Source organism: Sprattus sprattus (assembly GCF_963457725.1).
Source record: "Sprattus sprattus genome assembly, chromosome: 2".
Lineage (NCBI taxonomy): Eukaryota > Metazoa > Chordata > Actinopteri > Clupeiformes > Clupeidae > Sprattus > Sprattus sprattus.
Window position 1 is genome coordinate 28629058 of NC_137921.1, and position 19378 is coordinate 28648435.

The 19378-nt window shown below is 41.4% G+C and overlaps 1 protein-coding gene across 1 annotated transcript in view; it reads right to left on the reverse strand.

Annotated features, from left to right (window-relative positions):
* The window catches only part of sema6bb (sema domain, transmembrane domain (TM), and cytoplasmic domain, (semaphorin) 6Bb), a gene marked incomplete at its 3' end in the record, with an annotated part of 106959 nt that overhangs the window by 34841 nt on the left and 52740 nt on the right, over window positions 1-19378 (reverse strand). The window contains exon 8 of the mRNA XM_080860403.1: window positions 19275-19378. This exon is cut by the window's right edge and continues 16 nt beyond it. Coding sequence (XP_080716529.1) covers window positions 19275-19378 — 104 coding nt within the window. The remainder of the gene's footprint in view (window positions 1-19274) is intronic.

Genomic DNA, 19378 nt, shown 5'->3' on the forward strand with positions numbered 1-19378 from the left:
AATTCTGATAAAATCCTGATAGTGGGAGATTTTAATATCCATATGGATAATGAAAATAATAGCCTTACAATTGCATTCCAATCACTGATAGACTCTATCGGGTTCTCACAGCATGTAAACACACCAACTGTCACACATGCCAAACCTCTAGGGTAGAAATGACATGCACGAAAGGCGGACGGAGTAACTTCAACGTGGGTTTTATTCGATAACAAACAACCATCCAAACCACGCAAATAACGCGTCTACAGTAAATCCACGAAAACACAATGACGAACAAAGGATCAGCAGGACACGCCGTTGCTGGGCCAAGACCAGCGGATTCGGCAGTGTCTGCTGCAGGTAGAATCCACCCGGAAGGAGGAGGAGCCAGATCTTTTATGGAAAGGTGAACCTGCGTGCCAGGTGCACCCAATCAAGGCTCATCACCTCCAATCAGCAACTGCACAGACCAGAGGGCACAAACAGAGGGTTAATTACATGCAACAGGCCGTCACACCAACTCACTACCATAATCACACCATTGACCTTGTATTAACGCATGGCCTAGAAATTGACCGCCCTATAGTTCTACCCCAAAATACTACCCTCTCGGACCACCACCTTATTACATTCAACATGAAATTAGAACTTCGTCCAACATCGGAAATATCCCACTTCTACAGCCATTGTCTATCCGACAGGACTACAGCTGAATTTATATCAAAACTACCCGTCGCCCTCACATCAGCTCCTACCGCTGGCAAAGCAAATGGCATATGCACTTCCACTCAACCCTTGACGCTGTTGCACCACTAAAAAAGAGAATAAGAAAACTGAAAAAACTAGCCCCATGGTACACTGATCAGACTCGTGCACTTAAACAAACCACACGAAAACTAGGAAAGAAATGGTACTCCACCAAACTTGAGGTATTCCTCCTGGCATGGAAGGATAGTCTTCTAAGATATAAACGAGTACTCTCTGAGACGAAATCAGCTTACTATTCTTCATTGATTGATAGTAATAAAAACAACCCAAAGTTCCTATTTAACACTATTTCTAGGCTAACAAAAAACCGAAACACAATCTAACACTTGGTTCCCATAATCTTTAGTGGTAATGATTTCATGACCTTTTTCAATAATAAAATCCTCAAAATAAGAGAACAAATTCAAAGTTTCCTCCCCCTCTATGACCCTACACCCCTTCCAAAATGCGCCATGGCAACACCCCTTCAACTGGGTGCTATCCTTGAATTCTTCGCACCCACCGACCTCCCTGAACTAAACTCCTTGATCCTCTCATCTAAATCATCGACGTGCCTACTAGACCCCATCCCCACAAAATTACTTAAACATGCACTTCCCTTACTAAGTGAGACATTACTTAATATAATGAATAATTCACTAATCTCAGGCTACGTCCCACAATCTTTCAAAATAGCAGTGATAAAACCATCTCTGAAAAAACCTAACCTTGATCCCGATAATCTCGCTAACTATAGACCCTTATCTAACCTCCCATTCTTGTCAAAAATACTTGAAAAACTAGTTGCTAAGCAATTTACTTCTTTTCTACAACAAAACAAAATTGAAGAAACCCTCCAATCCGGTTTTAGGACCCACCACAGCACTGAAACGGCCTTAGTCAAAGTCTTAAATGACCTACTAATCGCATCTGATCATGGGTGCACCTCAATACTAGTTCTCCTAGACCTTAGTGCTGCTTTCGACACTAAAGATCATCAGATCCTGTTACAGAGACTTGAACATCACGTTGGCATCAAAGGCTGTGCCCTATCTTGGTTTAGATCTTACCTCTCTGATCGCCATCAATTTGTTCATGTCCATGAGAAGTCGTCAAATCACACCAGAGTAAGCTACGGTGTCCCACAAGGCTCTGTCCTTGGACCACTGCTCTTTTCCCTTTATATGCTACCCTTAGGTGCCGTCATAAGGAAACATGGCATTAACTTCCATTGCTATGCTGACGACACCCAACTCTACCTATCAATGAAACCTGATGAAATTGTACATCTACCCAAGATAGAAGCTTGCCTCCATGATGTAAAATCTTGGATGACTAACAACTTTCTGCTCCTCAACTCTGATAAAACTGAGGTTATGCTTGTAGGCCCCGATCAACTGAGAACTACACTATCTACCCATCTACCCACACTCAATGGCTTCCCAACACCCAACACTATCATCAAAAACCTTGGCGTAACTATCAACCAAGACCTCCTACTTGACTCACACATAAAACAGATCTCAAAGACATAATTTTTTCATTTACGCAATATTGCCAAAATTAGAAAGGTTCTATCCCTCCAAGATGCAGAAAAACGAATCCATGCATTTATTACTTCCCGCCTCAATTACTGTAATGCTCTCCTGTCCGGATGCAGCATTAACACAATAAAGAGCCTTCAACTTATACAGAACGCCGCTGCTCGTACACTCACCAGAACTAAAAAATATGAACACATCTCACCGGTACTCGCCTCGTTGCACTGGCGCCCCGTCAAAAGTAGAATCGATTTCAAAGTACTCCTGCTAACATATAAAGCCCTAAACGACCTGACTCCAAACTACCTCAAGGAATTAGTCGTCCCCTATTGCCCTACAAGGCTGCTCCGTTCCCAGAGTGCAGGCCTCCTGGTAATTACAAGGATATCAAAAACCACAATAGGAGGCAGAGCCTTTAGCTACCGAGCACCCCTCCTCTGGAATAACCTCCCTGCCTCCATCCGAGATGCAGACACCGTACCTATATTCAAATCAAAGCTTAAGACATTCCTCTTTAGTGCATCCTATAGCCAAAAGTAATTGCGTCAACAAACCCATCACATGCTGCGCTAGCCAAAAGTATATCCTGTTTGCTGAGTGGATGCATGTACGGCCCGGCATAACAGCTTATACTTCAATGTAACGAACAATACAGCCAAGACATTCCTCTTTAATGCATCCTATAGCCAAAAGTAAATGCGTCTCGGTTTGTCCACACCATCATCTCACCGTCTCAAACATTGCCGAGTGGATGTACAGCCCCGGCATAAATAAATAAAACTTAAGAAGAACAATATTGTGCTTGCAAGCACACTAATAACAAATGCCAGCGTTACTAAATATATCTTCTCCCTTTCTCTCTCTACTTCCATATCATATTGCTTTTACCTATAATAACACTGATAAAATAGCCATATTGCCTACTGTTAAATTCAACTACCCAAATGCATCTCCCTATCTGTTTCTGAAATTGATGTCTACTAACATAAATGTTCTCTCTCCCCTATAGCATGTTCCAATCGCTGATGGAAGTGGAACTATCGCATCTACGCACATGGACAGCTGAACCCTCGGCCAATCGCACCCACCGCCACTGCATTGCCGTACATCTACTCTACCCAATACCCTATGCTAGCATTTATATACAATATACATTATTGCCACCACTGAAATGTTTCTTTGTCCCTACATCCCTTACCCCTGTAACAGTAACCCTATTGGCACAGTAATCTGGTCTTGCCTGTATCATGTATTTACCACCAGATGTCTGTATACATATTATGTCCAGTGACTAAATGCTGGCTGTGTATAACCCCTGTTGCTCCTTTCCCCTTCTGCCACACAACCCTTCCCCTTCCCCCTTTCCCCCCGTCCCACCTTCCACCCGGCCGACCTCAAGCAGATGGGTCCCCCCTTATGTGCCGTGGTTCTGCTTAAGGTTTCTTCCTGCCTAACAGGGAGTTTTTTCCTTGCCCGTGTTGCCGTTGTGCATGCACTTTAGGCTCTGGGCTCTGTTAAGTGCCTAGATGCAATTGTATTGTTATGGCGCTATACAAATAAAATTGAATTGAATTGAATTGAATTGAATATATACAAAAGTCTGAATATATATACAAAAGTCTGAATATATATACAAAACTCTGAATATATATACAAAAGTCTGAATATTTATATACAAAAGTCTGAATATATATACAAAAGGCTGAATATATATATACAAAAGTCTGAATATATATACAAAAGTCTGACTATATATACAAAACTCTGAATATATATACAAAACTCTGAATATATATAAAAACGAAGTCTGAATATATATACAAAACGAAGTCTGAATATATATACAAAACTCTGAACTCTGAAGCGCTCAATCCGTCTGTGTCCGCCATATTGGATTGAGCGCTTCCTATTAAATCAATGGTACCAAAATGTTTGTAATTACGTATTTTCTGCTTCATGAAATACTGTTTTTCTGTTATATGGCTAAAATTAAACATTGATTTCTCCCCCGCAAACAGGGAACGTCCCCAGGACGTTAACAGGACATTCACAAGGTCCCCAATCGTCCCCAATTGGTCCCCGGCACAACGTTCGCTAGAGGACGTTACCAGAATGTTTTTGACGTTCGTAGCAAGTCTACGTTTGGTCCTTCTGTGACGTTCGCATGAGTCTTAAATCGGACTATTAGGGAACGTTATAATTTGGTCTCTCAGCACACGTCCCCAGGACGTCCTTCAAAAACGTCCCTGTTACCTTATCCTGCAGGTCCTCTGCGTGACGTTCGCATGAGCCTTAAAACGGACTATTAGGGAACGTTCTTATTTGGTCTCTCAGCATACGTCCCCAGGACATCCTTTAAAAACGTCCCTGTTACCTTATCCTGCAGGTCCTCTGCGTGACGTTCGCATGAGCCTTAAAACGGACTATTAGGGAACGTTCTTATTTGGTCTCTCAGCATACGTCCTCAGGACATCCTTTAAAAACGTCCCTGTTACCTTATCCTGCAGGTCCTCTGCGTGACGTTCGCATGAGCCTTAAAACGGACTATTAGGGAACGTTCTTATTTGGTCTCTCAGCATACGTCCCCAGGACATCCTTTAAAAACGTCCCCGTAACCTTTACCTGTGGTCCACGGCGGGACGTTCGCATTCGGTCCTTCCAAAACGTCCCCTTGACGTCCTCTGATGGTCCTCTCTGAACCAGAGGTTCCTCTAGAGAAAAATGTTTTTCATTTGCGAGACATTTTAATGATAAGCCGGCCAAATATCTATTTCTGACCAGTGAGCTCTATACGTTCTGTTGCAGCATCTTTGAAGGCCTGTGGAAAGCTCAATGTTAAAACTAGACACTTGATAAACCTTCCTATGTATGCATTTTATTGGAATCATGCAGACATTACATTTATAGCACAGATCAGTAGAGAAGCATTCATATTTATTTTATTTCATCATTCTTAGTTTGGCTAGTTATTCTTTCTCCCTGCCCGCACGTCCGTGACGTGCCATGGATGTTAATTAAAAAAGGAATCATTAAGGAAAACCCTCAATGCGTAGTGACTGAGATCGCTACAATATGCTTTTCCTCAAACCCTCGGAAAAAAAGACTAAGTTTGTTGGCTGTCTCACACTGTGATAAACGTGTTAAAGTGACAAAATAGTAATCAAACAGTGTTAGTACACTAGGTAGTAGGGATGTGCATCTCATCACTGAGGAAGATGCGATACACATCTCGATGCACTGCCAACGATCCGATACATTATAGATACATAAAAGCAGCTACTAATGCGATACGATACGATTCACCCCTATTGCGATGCAGTACGATTCGACACGATGCGATTCAACACGATGCGATTCAACAAGGTCAGTACAAAATAATGCAATTTTATATTATTCATAATGATTAATTTATTTGTCATACAACAAATCAAAAAGGTATCTGACAAAATATAACATGTATATGTACGTGTGTAAGTGTTCTCTAAATGTCATTTTTTTTTTTGTTTAACTGTAGGCCTACCAAGCAGTCACAACACAGTTTGCTGCAAATGGCATATGCACTTCCACTCAACCCTTGACGCTGTTGCACCACTAAAAAAGAGAATAAGAAAACTGAAAAAACTAGCCCCATGGTACACTGATCAGACTCGTGCACTTAAACAAACCACACGAAAACTAGGAAAGAAATGGTACTCCACCAAACTTGAGGTATTCCTCCTGGCATGGAAGGATAGTCTTCTAAGATATAAACGAGTACTCTCTGAGACGAAATCAGCTTACTATTCTTCATTGATTGATAGTAATAAAAACAACCCAAAGTTCCTATTTAACACTATTTCTAGGCTAACAAAAAACCGAAACACAATCTAACACTTGGTTCCCATAATCTTTAGTGGTAATGATTTCATGACCTTTTTCAATAATAAAATCCTCAAAATAAGAGAACAAATTCAAAGTTTCCTCCCCCTCTATGACCCTACACCCCTTCCAAAATGCGCCATGGCAACACCCCTTCAACTGGGTGCTATCCTTGAATTCTTCGCACCCACCGACCTCCCTGAACTAAACTCCTTGATCCTCTCATCTAAATCATCGACGTGCCTACTAGACCCCATCCCCACAAAATTACTTAAACATGCACTTCCCTTACTAAGTGAGACATTACTTAATATAATGAATAATTCACTAATCTCAGGCTACGTCCCACAATCTTTCAAAATAGCAGTGATAAAACCATCTCTGAAAAAACCTAACCTTGATCCCGATAATCTCGCTAACTATAGACCCTTATCTAACCTCCCATTCTTGTCAAAAATACTTGAAAAACTAGTTGCTAAGCAATTTACTTCTTTTCTACAACAAAACAAAATTGAAGAAACCCTCCAATCCGGTTTTAGGACCCACCACAGCACTGAAACGGCCTTAGTCAAAGTCTTAAATGACCTACTAATCGCATCTGATCATGGGTGCACCTCAATACTAGTTCTCCTAGACCTTAGTGCTGCTTTCGACACTAAAGATCATCAGATCCTGTTACAGAGACTTGAACATCACGTTGGCATCAAAGGCTGTGCCCTATCTTGGTTTAGATCTTACCTCTCTGATCGCCATCAATTTGTTCATGTCCATGAGAAGTCGTCAAATCACACCAGAGTAAGCTACGGTGTCCCACAAGGCTCTGTCCTTGGACCACTGCTCTTTTCCCTTTATATGCTACCCTTAGGTGCCGTCATAAGGAAACATGGCATTAACTTCCATTGCTATGCTGACGACACCCAACTCTACCTATCAATGAAACCTGATGAAATTGTACATCTACCCAAGATAGAAGCTTGCCTCCATGATGTAAAATCTTGGATGACTAACAACTTTCTGCTCCTCAACTCTGATAAAACTGAGGTTATGCTTGTAGGCCCCGATCAACTGAGAACTACACTATCTACCCATCTACCCACACTCAATGGCTTCCCAACACCCAACACTATCATCAAAAACCTTGGCGTAACTATCAACCAAGACCTCCTACTTGACTCACACATAAAACAGATCTCAAAGACATAATTTTTTCATTTACGCAATATTGCCAAAATTAGAAAGGTTCTATCCCTCCAAGATGCAGAAAAACGAATCCATGCATTTATTACTTCCCGCCTCAATTACTGTAATGCTCTCCTGTCCGGATGCAGCATTAACACAATAAAGAGCCTTCAACTTATACAGAACGCCGCTGCTCGTACACTCACCAGAACTAAAAAATATGAACACATCTCACCGGTACTCGCCTCGTTGCACTGGCGCCCCGTCAAAAGTAGAATCGATTTCAAAGTACTCCTGCTAACATATAAAGCCCTAAACGACCTGACTCCAAACTACCTCAAGGAATTAGTCGTCCCCTATTGCCCTACAAGGCTGCTCCGTTCCCAGAGTGCAGGCCTCCTGGTAATTACAAGGATATCAAAAACCACAATAGGAGGCAGAGCCTTTAGCTACCGAGCACCCCTCCTCTGGAATAACCTCCCTGCCTCCATCCGAGATGCAGACACCGTACCTATATTCAAATCAAAGCTTAAGACATTCCTCTTTAGTGCATCCTATAGCCAAAAGTAATTGCGTCAACAAACCCATCACATGCTGCGCTAGCCAAAAGTATATCCTGTTTGCTGAGTGGATGCATGTACGGCCCGGCATAACAGCTTATACTTCAATGTAACGAACAATACAGCCAAGACATTCCTCTTTAATGCATCCTATAGCCAAAAGTAAATGCGTCTCGGTTTGTCCACACCATCATCTCACCGTCTCAAACATTGCCGAGTGGATGTACAGCCCCGGCATAAATAAATAAAACTTAAGAAGAACAATATTGTGCTTGCAAGCACACTAATAACAAATGCCAGCGTTACTAAATATATCTTCTCCCTTTCTCTCTCTACTTCCATATCATATTGCTTTTACCTATAATAACACTGATAAAATAGCCATATTGCCTACTGTTAAATTCAACTACCCAAATGCATCTCCCTATCTGTTTCTGAAATTGATGTCTACTAACATAAATGTTCTCTCTCCCCTATAGCATGTTCCAATCGCTGATGGAAGTGGAACTATCGCATCTACGCACATGGACAGCTGAACCCTCGGCCAATCGCACCCACCGCCACTGCATTGCCGTACATCTACTCTACCCAATACCCTATGCTAGCATTTATATACAATATACATTATTGCCACCACTGAAATGTTTCTTTGTCCCTACATCCCTTACCCCTGTAACAGTAACCCTATTGGCACAGTAATCTGGTCTTGCCTGTATCATGTATTTACCACCAGATGTCTGTATACATATTATGTCCAGTGACTAAATGCTGGCTGTGTATAACCCCTGTTGCTCCTTTCCCCTTCTGCCACACAACCCTTCCCCTTCCCCCTTTCCCCCCGTCCCACCTTCCACCCGGCCGACCTCAAGCAGATGGGTCCCCCCTTATGTGCCGTGGTTCTGCTTAAGGTTTCTTCCTGCCTAACAGGGAGTTTTTTCCTTGCCCGTGTTGCCGTTGTGCATGCACTTTAGGCTCTGGGCTCTGTTAAGTGCCTAGATGCAATTGTATTGTTATGGCGCTATACAAATAAAATTGAATTGAATTGAATTGAATTGAATATATACAAAAGTCTGAATATATATACAAAAGTCTGAATATATATACAAAACTCTGAATATATATACAAAAGTCTGAATATTTATATACAAAAGTCTGAATATATATACAAAAGGCTGAATATATATATACAAAAGTCTGAATATATATACAAAAGTCTGACTATATATACAAAACTCTGAATATATATACAAAACTCTGAATATATATAAAAACGAAGTCTGAATATATATACAAAACGAAGTCTGAATATATATACAAAACTCTGAACTCTGAAGCGCTCAATCCGTCTGTGTCCGCCATATTGGATTGAGCGCTTCCTATTAAATCAATGGTACCAAAATGTTTGTAATTACGTATTTTCTGCTTCATGAAATACTGTTTTTCTGTTATATGGCTAAAATTAAACATTGATTTCTCCCCCGCAAACAGGGAACGTCCCCAGGACGTTAACAGGACATTCACAAGGTCCCCAATCGTCCCCAATTGGTCCCCGGCACAACGTTCGCTAGAGGACGTTACCAGAATGTTTTTGACGTTCGTAGCAAGTCTACGTTTGGTCCTTCTGTGACGTTCGCATGAGTCTTAAATCGGACTATTAGGGAACATTATAATTTGGTCTCTCAGCACACGTCCCCAGGACGTCCTTCAAAAACGTCCCTGTTACCTTATCCTGCAGGTCCTCTGCGTGACGTTCGCATGAGCCTTAAAACGGACTATTAGGGAACGTTCTTATTTGGTCTCTCAGCATACGTCCCCAGGACATCCTTTAAAAACTTCCCTGTTACCTTATCCTGCAGGTCCTCTGCGTGACGTTCGCATGAGCCTTAAAACGGACTATTAGGGAACGTTCTTATTTGGTCTCTCAGCATACGTCCTCAGGACATCCTTTAAAAACGTCCCTGTTACCTTATCCTGCAGGTCCTCTGCGTGACGTTCGCATGAGCCTTAAAACGGACTATTAGGGAACGTTCTTATTTGGTCTCTCAGCATACGTCCCCAGGACATCCTTTAAAAACGTCCCCGTAACCTTTACCTGTGGTCCACGGCGGGACGTTCGCATTCGGTCCTTCCAAAACGTCCCCTTGACGTCCTCTGATGGTCCTCTCTGAACCAGAGGTTCCTCTAGAGAAAAATGTTTTTCATTTGCGAGACATTTTAATGATAAGCCGGCCAAATATCTATTTCTGACCAGTGAGCTCTATACGTTCTGTTGCAGCATCTTTGAAGGCCTGTGGAAAGCTCAATGTTAAAACTAGACACTTGATAAACCTTCCTATGTATGCATTTTATTGGAATCATGCAGACATTACATTTATAGCACAGATCAGTAGAGAAGCATTCATATTTATTTTATTTCATCATTCTTAGTTTGGCTAGTTATTCTTTCTCCCTGCCCGCACGTCCGTGACGTGCCATGGATGTTAATTAAAAAAGGAATCATTAAGGAAAACCCTCAATGCGTAGTGACTGAGATCGCTACAATATGCTTTTCCTCAAACCCTCGGAAAAAAAGACTAAGTTTGTTGGCTGTCTCACACTGTGATAAACGTGTTAAAGTGACAAAATAGTAATCAAACAGTGTTAGTACACTAGGTAGTAGGGATGTGCATCTCATCACTGAGGAAGATGCGATACACATCTCGATGCACTGCCAACGATCCGATACATTATAGATACATAAAAGCAGCTACTAATGCGATACGATACGATTCACCCCTATTGCGATGCAGTACGATTCGACACGATGCGATTCAACACGATGCGATTCAACAAGGTCAGTACAAAATAATGCAATTTTATATTATTCATAATGATTAATTTATTTGTCATACAACAAATCAAAAAGGTATCTGACAAAATATAACATGTATATGTACGTGTGTAAGTGTTCTCTAAATGTCATTTTTTTTTTTGTTTAACTGTAGGCCTACCAAGCAGTCACAACACAGTTTGCTGCAAATGGCATATGCACTTCCACTCAACCCTTGACGCTGTTGCACCACTAAAAAAGAGAATAAGAAAACTGAAAAAACTAGCCCCATGGTACACTGATCAGACTCGTGCACTTAAACAAACCACACGAAAACTAGGAAAGAAATGGTACTCCACCAAACTTGAGGTATTCCTCCTGGCATGGAAGGATAGTCTTCTAAGATATAAACGAGTACTCTCTGAGACGAAATCAGCTTACTATTCTTCATTGATTGATAGTAATAAAAACAACCCAAAGTTCCTATTTAACACTATTTCTAGGCTAACAAAAAACCGAAACACAATCTAACACTTGGTTCCCATAATCTTTAGTGGTAATGATTTCATGACCTTTTTCAATAATAAAATCCTCAAAATAAGAGAACAAATTCAAAGTTTCCTCCCCCTCTATGACCCTACACCCCTTCCAAAATGCGCCATGGCAACACCCCTTCAACTGGGTGCTATCCTTGAATTCTTCGCACCCACCGACCTCCCTGAACTAAACTCCTTGATCCTCTCATCTAAATCATCGACGTGCCTACTAGACCCCATCCCCACAAAATTACTTAAACATGCACTTCCCTTACTAAGTGAGACATTACTTAATATAATGAATAATTCACTAATCTCAGGCTACGTCCCACAATCTTTCAAAATAGCAGTGATAAAACCATCTCTGAAAAAACCTAACCTTGATCCCGATAATCTCGCTAACTATAGACCCTTATCTAACCTCCCATTCTTGTCAAAAATACTTGAAAAACTAGTTGCTAAGCAATTTACTTCTTTTCTACAACAAAACAAAATTGAAGAAACCCTCCAATCCGGTTTTAGGACCCACCACAGCACTGAAACGGCCTTAGTCAAAGTCTTAAATGACCTACTAATCGCATCTGATCATGGGTGCACCTCAATACTAGTTCTCCTAGACCTTAGTGCTGCTTTCGACACTAAAGATCATCAGATCCTGTTACAGAGACTTGAACATCACGTTGGCATCAAAGGCTGTGCCCTATCTTGGTTTAGATCTTACCTCTCTGATCGCCATCAATTTGTTCATGTCCATGAGAAGTCGTCAAATCACACCAGAGTAAGCTACGGTGTCCCACAAGGCTCTGTCCTTGGACCACTGCTCTTTTCCCTTTATATGCTACCCTTAGGTGCCGTCATAAGGAAACATGGCATTAACTTCCATTGCTATGCTGACGACACCCAACTCTACCTATCAATGAAACCTGATGAAATTGTACATCTACCCAAGATAGAAGCTTGCCTCCATGATGTAAAATCTTGGATGACTAACAACTTTCTGCTCCTCAACTCTGATAAAACTGAGGTTATGCTTGTAGGCCCCGATCAACTGAGAACTACACTATCTACCCATCTACCCACACTCAATGGCTTCCCAACACCCAACACTATCATCAAAAACCTTGGCGTAACTATCAACCAAGACCTCCTACTTGACTCACACATAAAACAGATCTCAAAGACATAATTTTTTCATTTACGCAATATTGCCAAAATTAGAAAGGTTCTATCCCTCCAAGATGCAGAAAAACGAATCCATGCATTTATTACTTCCCGCCTCAATTACTGTAATGCTCTCCTGTCCGGATGCAGCATTAACACAATAAAGAGCCTTCAACTTATACAGAACGCCGCTGCTCGTACACTCACCAGAACTAAAAAATATGAACACATCTCACCGGTACTCGCCTCGTTGCACTGGCGCCCCGTCAAAAGTAGAATCGATTTCAAAGTACTCCTGCTAACATATAAAGCCCTAAACGACCTGACTCCAAACTACCTCAAGGAATTAGTCGTCCCCTATTGCCCTACAAGGCTGCTCCGTTCCCAGAGTGCAGGCCTCCTGGTAATTACAAGGATATCAAAAACCACAATAGGAGGCAGAGCCTTTAGCTACCGAGCACCCCTCCTCTGGAATAACCTCCCTGCCTCCATCCGAGATGCAGACACCGTACCTATATTCAAATCAAAGCTTAAGACATTCCTCTTTAGTGCATCCTATAGCCAAAAGTAATTGCGTCAACAAACCCATCACATGCTGCGCTAGCCAAAAGTATATCCTGTTTGCTGAGTGGATGCATGTACGGCCCGGCATAACAGCTTATACTTCAATGTAACGAACAATACAGCCAAGACATTCCTCTTTAATGCATCCTATAGCCAAAAGTAAATGCGTCTCGGTTTGTCCACACCATCATCTCACCGTCTCAAACATTGCCGAGTGGATGTACAGCCCCGGCATAAATAAATAAAACTTAAGAAGAACAATATTGTGCTTGCAAGCACACTAATAACAAATGCCAGCGTTACTAAATATATCTTCTCCCTTTCTCTCTCTACTTCCATATCATATTGCTTTTACCTATAATAACACTGATAAAATAGCCATATTGCCTACTGTTAAATTCAACTACCCAAATGCATCTCCCTATCTGTTTCTGAAATTGATGTCTACTAACATAAATGTTCTCTCTCCCCTATAGCATGTTCCAATCGCTGATGGAAGTGGAACTATCGCATCTACGCACATGGACAGCTGAACCCTCGGCCAATCGCACCCACCGCCACTGCATTGCCGTACATCTACTCTACCCAATACCCTATGCTAGCATTTATATACAATATACATTATTGCCACCACTGAAATGTTTCTTTGTCCCTACATCCCTTACCCCTGTAACAGTAACCCTATTGGCACAGTAATCTGGTCTTGCCTGTATCATGTATTTACCACCAGATGTCTGTATACATATTATGTCCAGTGACTAAATGCTGGCTGTGTATAACCCCTGTTGCTCCTTTCCCCTTCTGCCACACAACCCTTCCCCTTCCCCCTTTCCCCCCGTCCCACCTTCCACCCGGCCGACCTCAAGCAGATGGGTCCCCCCTTATGTGCCGTGGTTCTGCTTAAGGTTTCTTCCTGCCTAACAGGGAGTTTTTTCCTTGCCCGTGTTGCCGTTGTGCATGCACTTTAGGCTCTGGGCTCTGTTAAGTGCCTAGATGCAATTGTATTGTTATGGCGCTATACAAATAAAATTGAATTGAATTGAATTGAATTGAATATATACAAAAGTCTGAATATATATACAAAAGTCTGAATATATATACAAAACTCTGAATATATATACAAAAGTCTGAATATTTATATACAAAAGTCTGAATATATATACAAAAGGCTGAATATATATATACAAAAGTCTGAATATATATACAAAAGTCTGACTATATATACAAAACTCTGAATATATATACAAAACTCTGAATATATATAAAAACGAAGTCTGAATATATATACAAAACGAAGTCTGAATATATATACAAAACTCTGAACTCTGAAGCGCTCAATCCGTCTGTGTCCGCCATATTGGATTGAGCGCTTCCTATTAAATCAATGGTACCAAAATGTTTGTAATTACGTATTTTCTGCTTCATGAAATACTGTTTTTCTGTTATATGGCTAAAATTAAACATTGATTTCTCCCCCGCAAACAGGGAACGTCCCCAGGACGTTAACAGGACATTCACAAGGTCCCCAATCGTCCCCAATTGGTCCCCGGCACAACGTTCGCTAGAGGACGTTACCAGAATGTTTTTGACGTTCGTAGCAAGTCTACGTTTGGTCCTTCTGTGACGTTCGCATGAGTCTTAAATCGGACTATTAGGGAACATTATAATTTGGTCTCTCAGCACACGTCCCCAGGACGTCCTTCAAAAACGTCCCTGTTACCTTATCCTGCAGGTCCTCTGCGTGACGTTCGCATGAGCCTTAAAACGGACTATTAGGGAACGTTCTTATTTGGTCTCTCAGCATACGTCCCCAGGACATCCTTTAAAAACGTCCCTGTTACCTTATCCTGCAGGTCCTCTGCGTGACGTTCGCATGAGCCTTAAAACGGACTATTAGGGAACGTTCTTATTTGGTCTCTCAGCATACGTCCTCAGGACATCCTTTAAAAACGTCCCTGTTACCTTATCCTGCAGGTCCTCTGCGTGACGTTCGCATGAGCCTTAAAACGGACTATTAGGGAACGTTCTTATTTGGTCTCTCAGCATACGTCCCCAGGACATCCTTTAAAAACGTCCCCGTAACCTTTACCTGTGGTCCACGGCGGGACGTTCGCATTCGGTCCTTCCAAAACGTCCCCTTGACGTCCTCTGATGGTCCTCTCTGAACCAGAGGTTCCTCTAGAGAAAAATGTTTTTCATTTGCGAGACATTTTAATGATAAGCCGGCCAAATATCTATTTCTGACCAGTGAGCTCTATACGTTCTGTTGCAGCATCTTTGAAGGCCTGTGGAAAGCTCAATGTTAAAACTAGACACTTGATAAACCTTCCTATGTATGCATTTTATTGGAATCATGCAGACATTACATTTATAGCACAGATCAGTAGAGAAGCATTCATATTTATTTTATTTCATCATTCTTAGTTTGGCTAGTTATTCTTTCTCCCTGCCCGCACGTCCGTGACGTGCCATGGATGTTAATTAAAAAAGGAATCATTAAGGAAAACCCTCAATGCGTAGTGACTGAGATCGCTACAATATGCTTTTCCTCAAACCCTCGGAAAAAAAGACTAAGTTTGTTGGCTGTCTCACACTGTGATAAACGTGTTAAAGTGACAAAATAGTAATCAAACAGTGTTAGTACACTAGGTAGTAGGGATGTGCATCTCATCACTGAGGAAGATGCGATACACATCTCGATGCACTGCCAACGATCCGATACATTATAGATACATAAAAGCAGCTACTAATGCGATACGATACGATTCACCCCTATTGCGATGCAGTACGATTCGACACGATGCGATTCAACACGATGCGATTCAACAAGGTCAGTACAAAATAATGCAATTTTATATTATTCATAATGATTAATTTATTTGTCATACAACAAATCAAAAAGGTATCTGACAAAATATAACATGTATATGTACGTGTGTAAGTGTTCTCTAAATGTCATTTTTTTTTTTGTTTAACTGTAGGCCTACCAAGCAGTCACAACACAGTTTGCTTCATCCTAAACATGTGGATCAAATGCCTCACGCAATCAATTTAACTTATTTGCCCTATTTTAAGGTTTTTCTTTAGGTTTTGAGTTGATCCACATGATCAGGATGAAGAAAAAAGTATAATGGAGACTAGCTGCTAGATTTCCTTTTCCAATTTAAGGAAGGCACAGGTAAATTCAAGTAACAAATAGAGAGTTTAGCTACGGTATATGGAGTATATTCTTACCTCTTCCTCCATCATCACCTCTGCTATTATCTTTAAAAATACCATGTCCTTGGTGCCGTGGTCTTCCAAGAAAGCCAGGTCTTTGAAACGTGGTTCAAGCGCCAGTGTTGTGTCTGAACGCGTTCATTGAATGAAAGTTCATGAACTCGTTCATAATTTTGGTGAAAGTGAACTGAACGTAGGGTATTACTGCCTGATTAACGATACTGTGAGCGTGTTCATTCTGGTGTCTGAGAACTGCACGTTCACTCTTTTTAATTTTGTTCAATAAGGTGCTAGATTTCTAGAGACTTCCATGCAAAAAACACCGTTAGTAATAGTCGCTTATCCCACTGTCTATTCCTGTGAGAGCCCCGAAGTTGTGTAGAGGCCGAGAGCGGTATTGCAGACAGATAGTGATTTTAGAAAAGTTATAGACTTCACGAGAAGCGGCCATTAACAGCAGTGGAGATGAGAGCGCGTTTAAGAAACAGTAAGAGAGGTGGAATCTATCTAAATATAAAATGATTGGTCTTGTATTGAGATTATACCGATACAAAAATGTTAGAACCGATGCATCGCGATTCATCTCACATTGTATCCGGTCCACACTTTTTTGATCCGGCCATCGTATCGTGAACTTTTATGCCGGTGCATCGTGGCGAACCGGTGAATCTTCCCATCCCTACTAGGTAGCGATCTGGTTTAGTAATAGGAAGGTTTACGGTTCAATTCCCATGCCCGCAATCAAGTTTGTAATCGTGTGTGTCTGTGTGTGTGTCTATGCATATCATATGAAATGTGTAATATAAATGAACTTGAACTTGTGTGTGTGTGCGCCCTGTAAGAAAAATGACGGCTCTGCGATCTATTATTATTTTATTTTCTTCATTTAGCTCAGCAAAAACGGTCGTGCCTGCTACGTCCGCGGTGCATCCTTGAATAACGCACCCAGGACGTCTAAAACACGTTTCCCAGATGTCACCACAATGCCCTCAGGACGTTCTTGCAACTTCCTGCAGAACGTCCCCAGGACCTATAGAAACACGTTCCCCAGATGTAACCACAATGCCCTCGGGAGGTGCTTGCAACGTCCCGCATAACGTCCCCAGGACCTATAGAAAACGTTTCCCAGTTGTCACCGCAACGTCCTCGGGACGGTCTTGGAACGTCGTGCAAAACGTCCTAAAGTTGTCACGGGAACCATACACATTTACGTTTTTAGAACGTTCAGAGAGACCATAACAGGACGTCTAGGGGACGTCATTTTGCTTACAGGGTCGCTAAAAATGCAATAATAACAAGTTCATGTTGCATCGTTTGACTTAACGAAGGACATTTTTACTTTTAAATGAGATGCATCGTATCGTCTCGTCACATGATCAAATAGAGACTTGACATTGGACAAAAAATTGTTACCCAGCAATCCTCATTGCATATACCAATGAAAATAAGACATTTTTCATTGAATTGAATAGTTTTTTAATAGTTTCCATAGTTTATGTAGGATAAGCATATAATTGAATTATAGATTGCTACTGACTATTTCCCTTCTACAAATTAATACACACCATGACCTAGATAGGTTGGCCATTCCAAGGGTATATATAGCATAAGGTACTACACTACGATACAACTAGTCATTGTTCACAGGTGTGTTTCCTGAAAGTTATCTAAACTTAGTTACTCGCAGAATAACATTTTGTGAAACACCTGACGAGGCAAAATCCCGGACGATTTGGGAATCCCTGCCGGACGCATTTTTAAGGTCTCAAAAAGAGGACATGTCCGAAAAAGAGCACGCCTGGTCACCCTACCATATAACAGAAAAACAGTATTTCATGAAGCAGAAAACAAGGAATTACGAAGATTTTGACGAGACCCCAGTCAAGTCAATGGGGAACTTGCCTCTAAAAATATCCTTCGTGAAGTCAAACGGTGTAAAATAAACGTGTTATTATTGCATTTCTAGTGAGAAATCAATGTCAAAATTTTACAATATAACAGAAAAACAGTATTTCATGAAGCAGAAAATACGTAATTACAAACATTTTGGTAGCATTGATTTAATAGGAAGCGCTCAATCCAATATGGCGGACAAAGACGGATTGAGCGCTTCAGAGTTCAGAGTTTTGTATATACTCCTATATTCAGACTTGTTTTGTATATATATTCAGACTTCGTTTTGTATATATATTCAGACTTTTGTATATATATTTAGACTTTTATATATATATTCAGACTTTTGTATATATATTCAGACTTTTGTATATATATATTCAGACTTTTGTATATATATACCGGTATATTCAAATGTTAATTTCCTGAACGGCATGCCATAATATTAGATATAATATATTTATATATAAACAGTATATATATGAAATAATAAGAGGCCCTGATTCTTGCAGAGCATTGAGGAGATTCCCTAGGAGAGACAAGAAGCCAAACTCACACATCTCCCCACAAACTCACACATCTGTTTATGCACACATTGCACTGTGTGAGAGTGTGAAACCGAACGCTGTTTTGGAATAAGGCTGAGAGTTCAACACAGACTAATGCAGAGGGGGCGTCCTGGTGGACAGCAGACCCCTGTCTCTGTGTGTGTGAGGGCGTGTGTGTGTGTGTGTGTGTGTGTGTGTGTGTGTGTGTGTGTGTGTGTGTGTGTGTGTGTGTGTGAGAGTGGCTATGTTGTGTGACTGTATGTATGTATGTATATATGAGTGTGTGTGTGTGTGTGTGTGTACGTTGTTTGTGTGTGTGTGTGTGTGTGTGTGAGTGGCTATGTGAGCATGTGTTTGTGTGTGTGTGACTGTATGTATGTATGTTTATATGAGTGTTTGTGTGTGTATGTGTGTGTGTGTGTGTGTGTGTGTAGAGTAGGTGGCTGTGGTTCCCTCTGTGAGGCTAAATGCTGACTGGAGGTCGCTATTGATCCTGAAGCTAAGTGATGTGGACAGACACTCAGGCTCCCACTGTGCGTAATGGAGAGAAACAAACAACAACGACAACAACAGGAACAAAAATAACAACGATGGAAAGATGACAGCCGCAGCAGTGGCCGAGCAGCGGTTGGGCCGATGTCTCAGGCTAAAAGAGGGGGTCACCGGACGACGTTTACCTCGAAACCACTTGGAATCATGTTTGATGGTGCGCAGAGCCAGGCTCTCCCCCAGGCTGCGGTAGATCACTGCGTCGATGGCTAGGAAGTCAGTGACGGTGGCA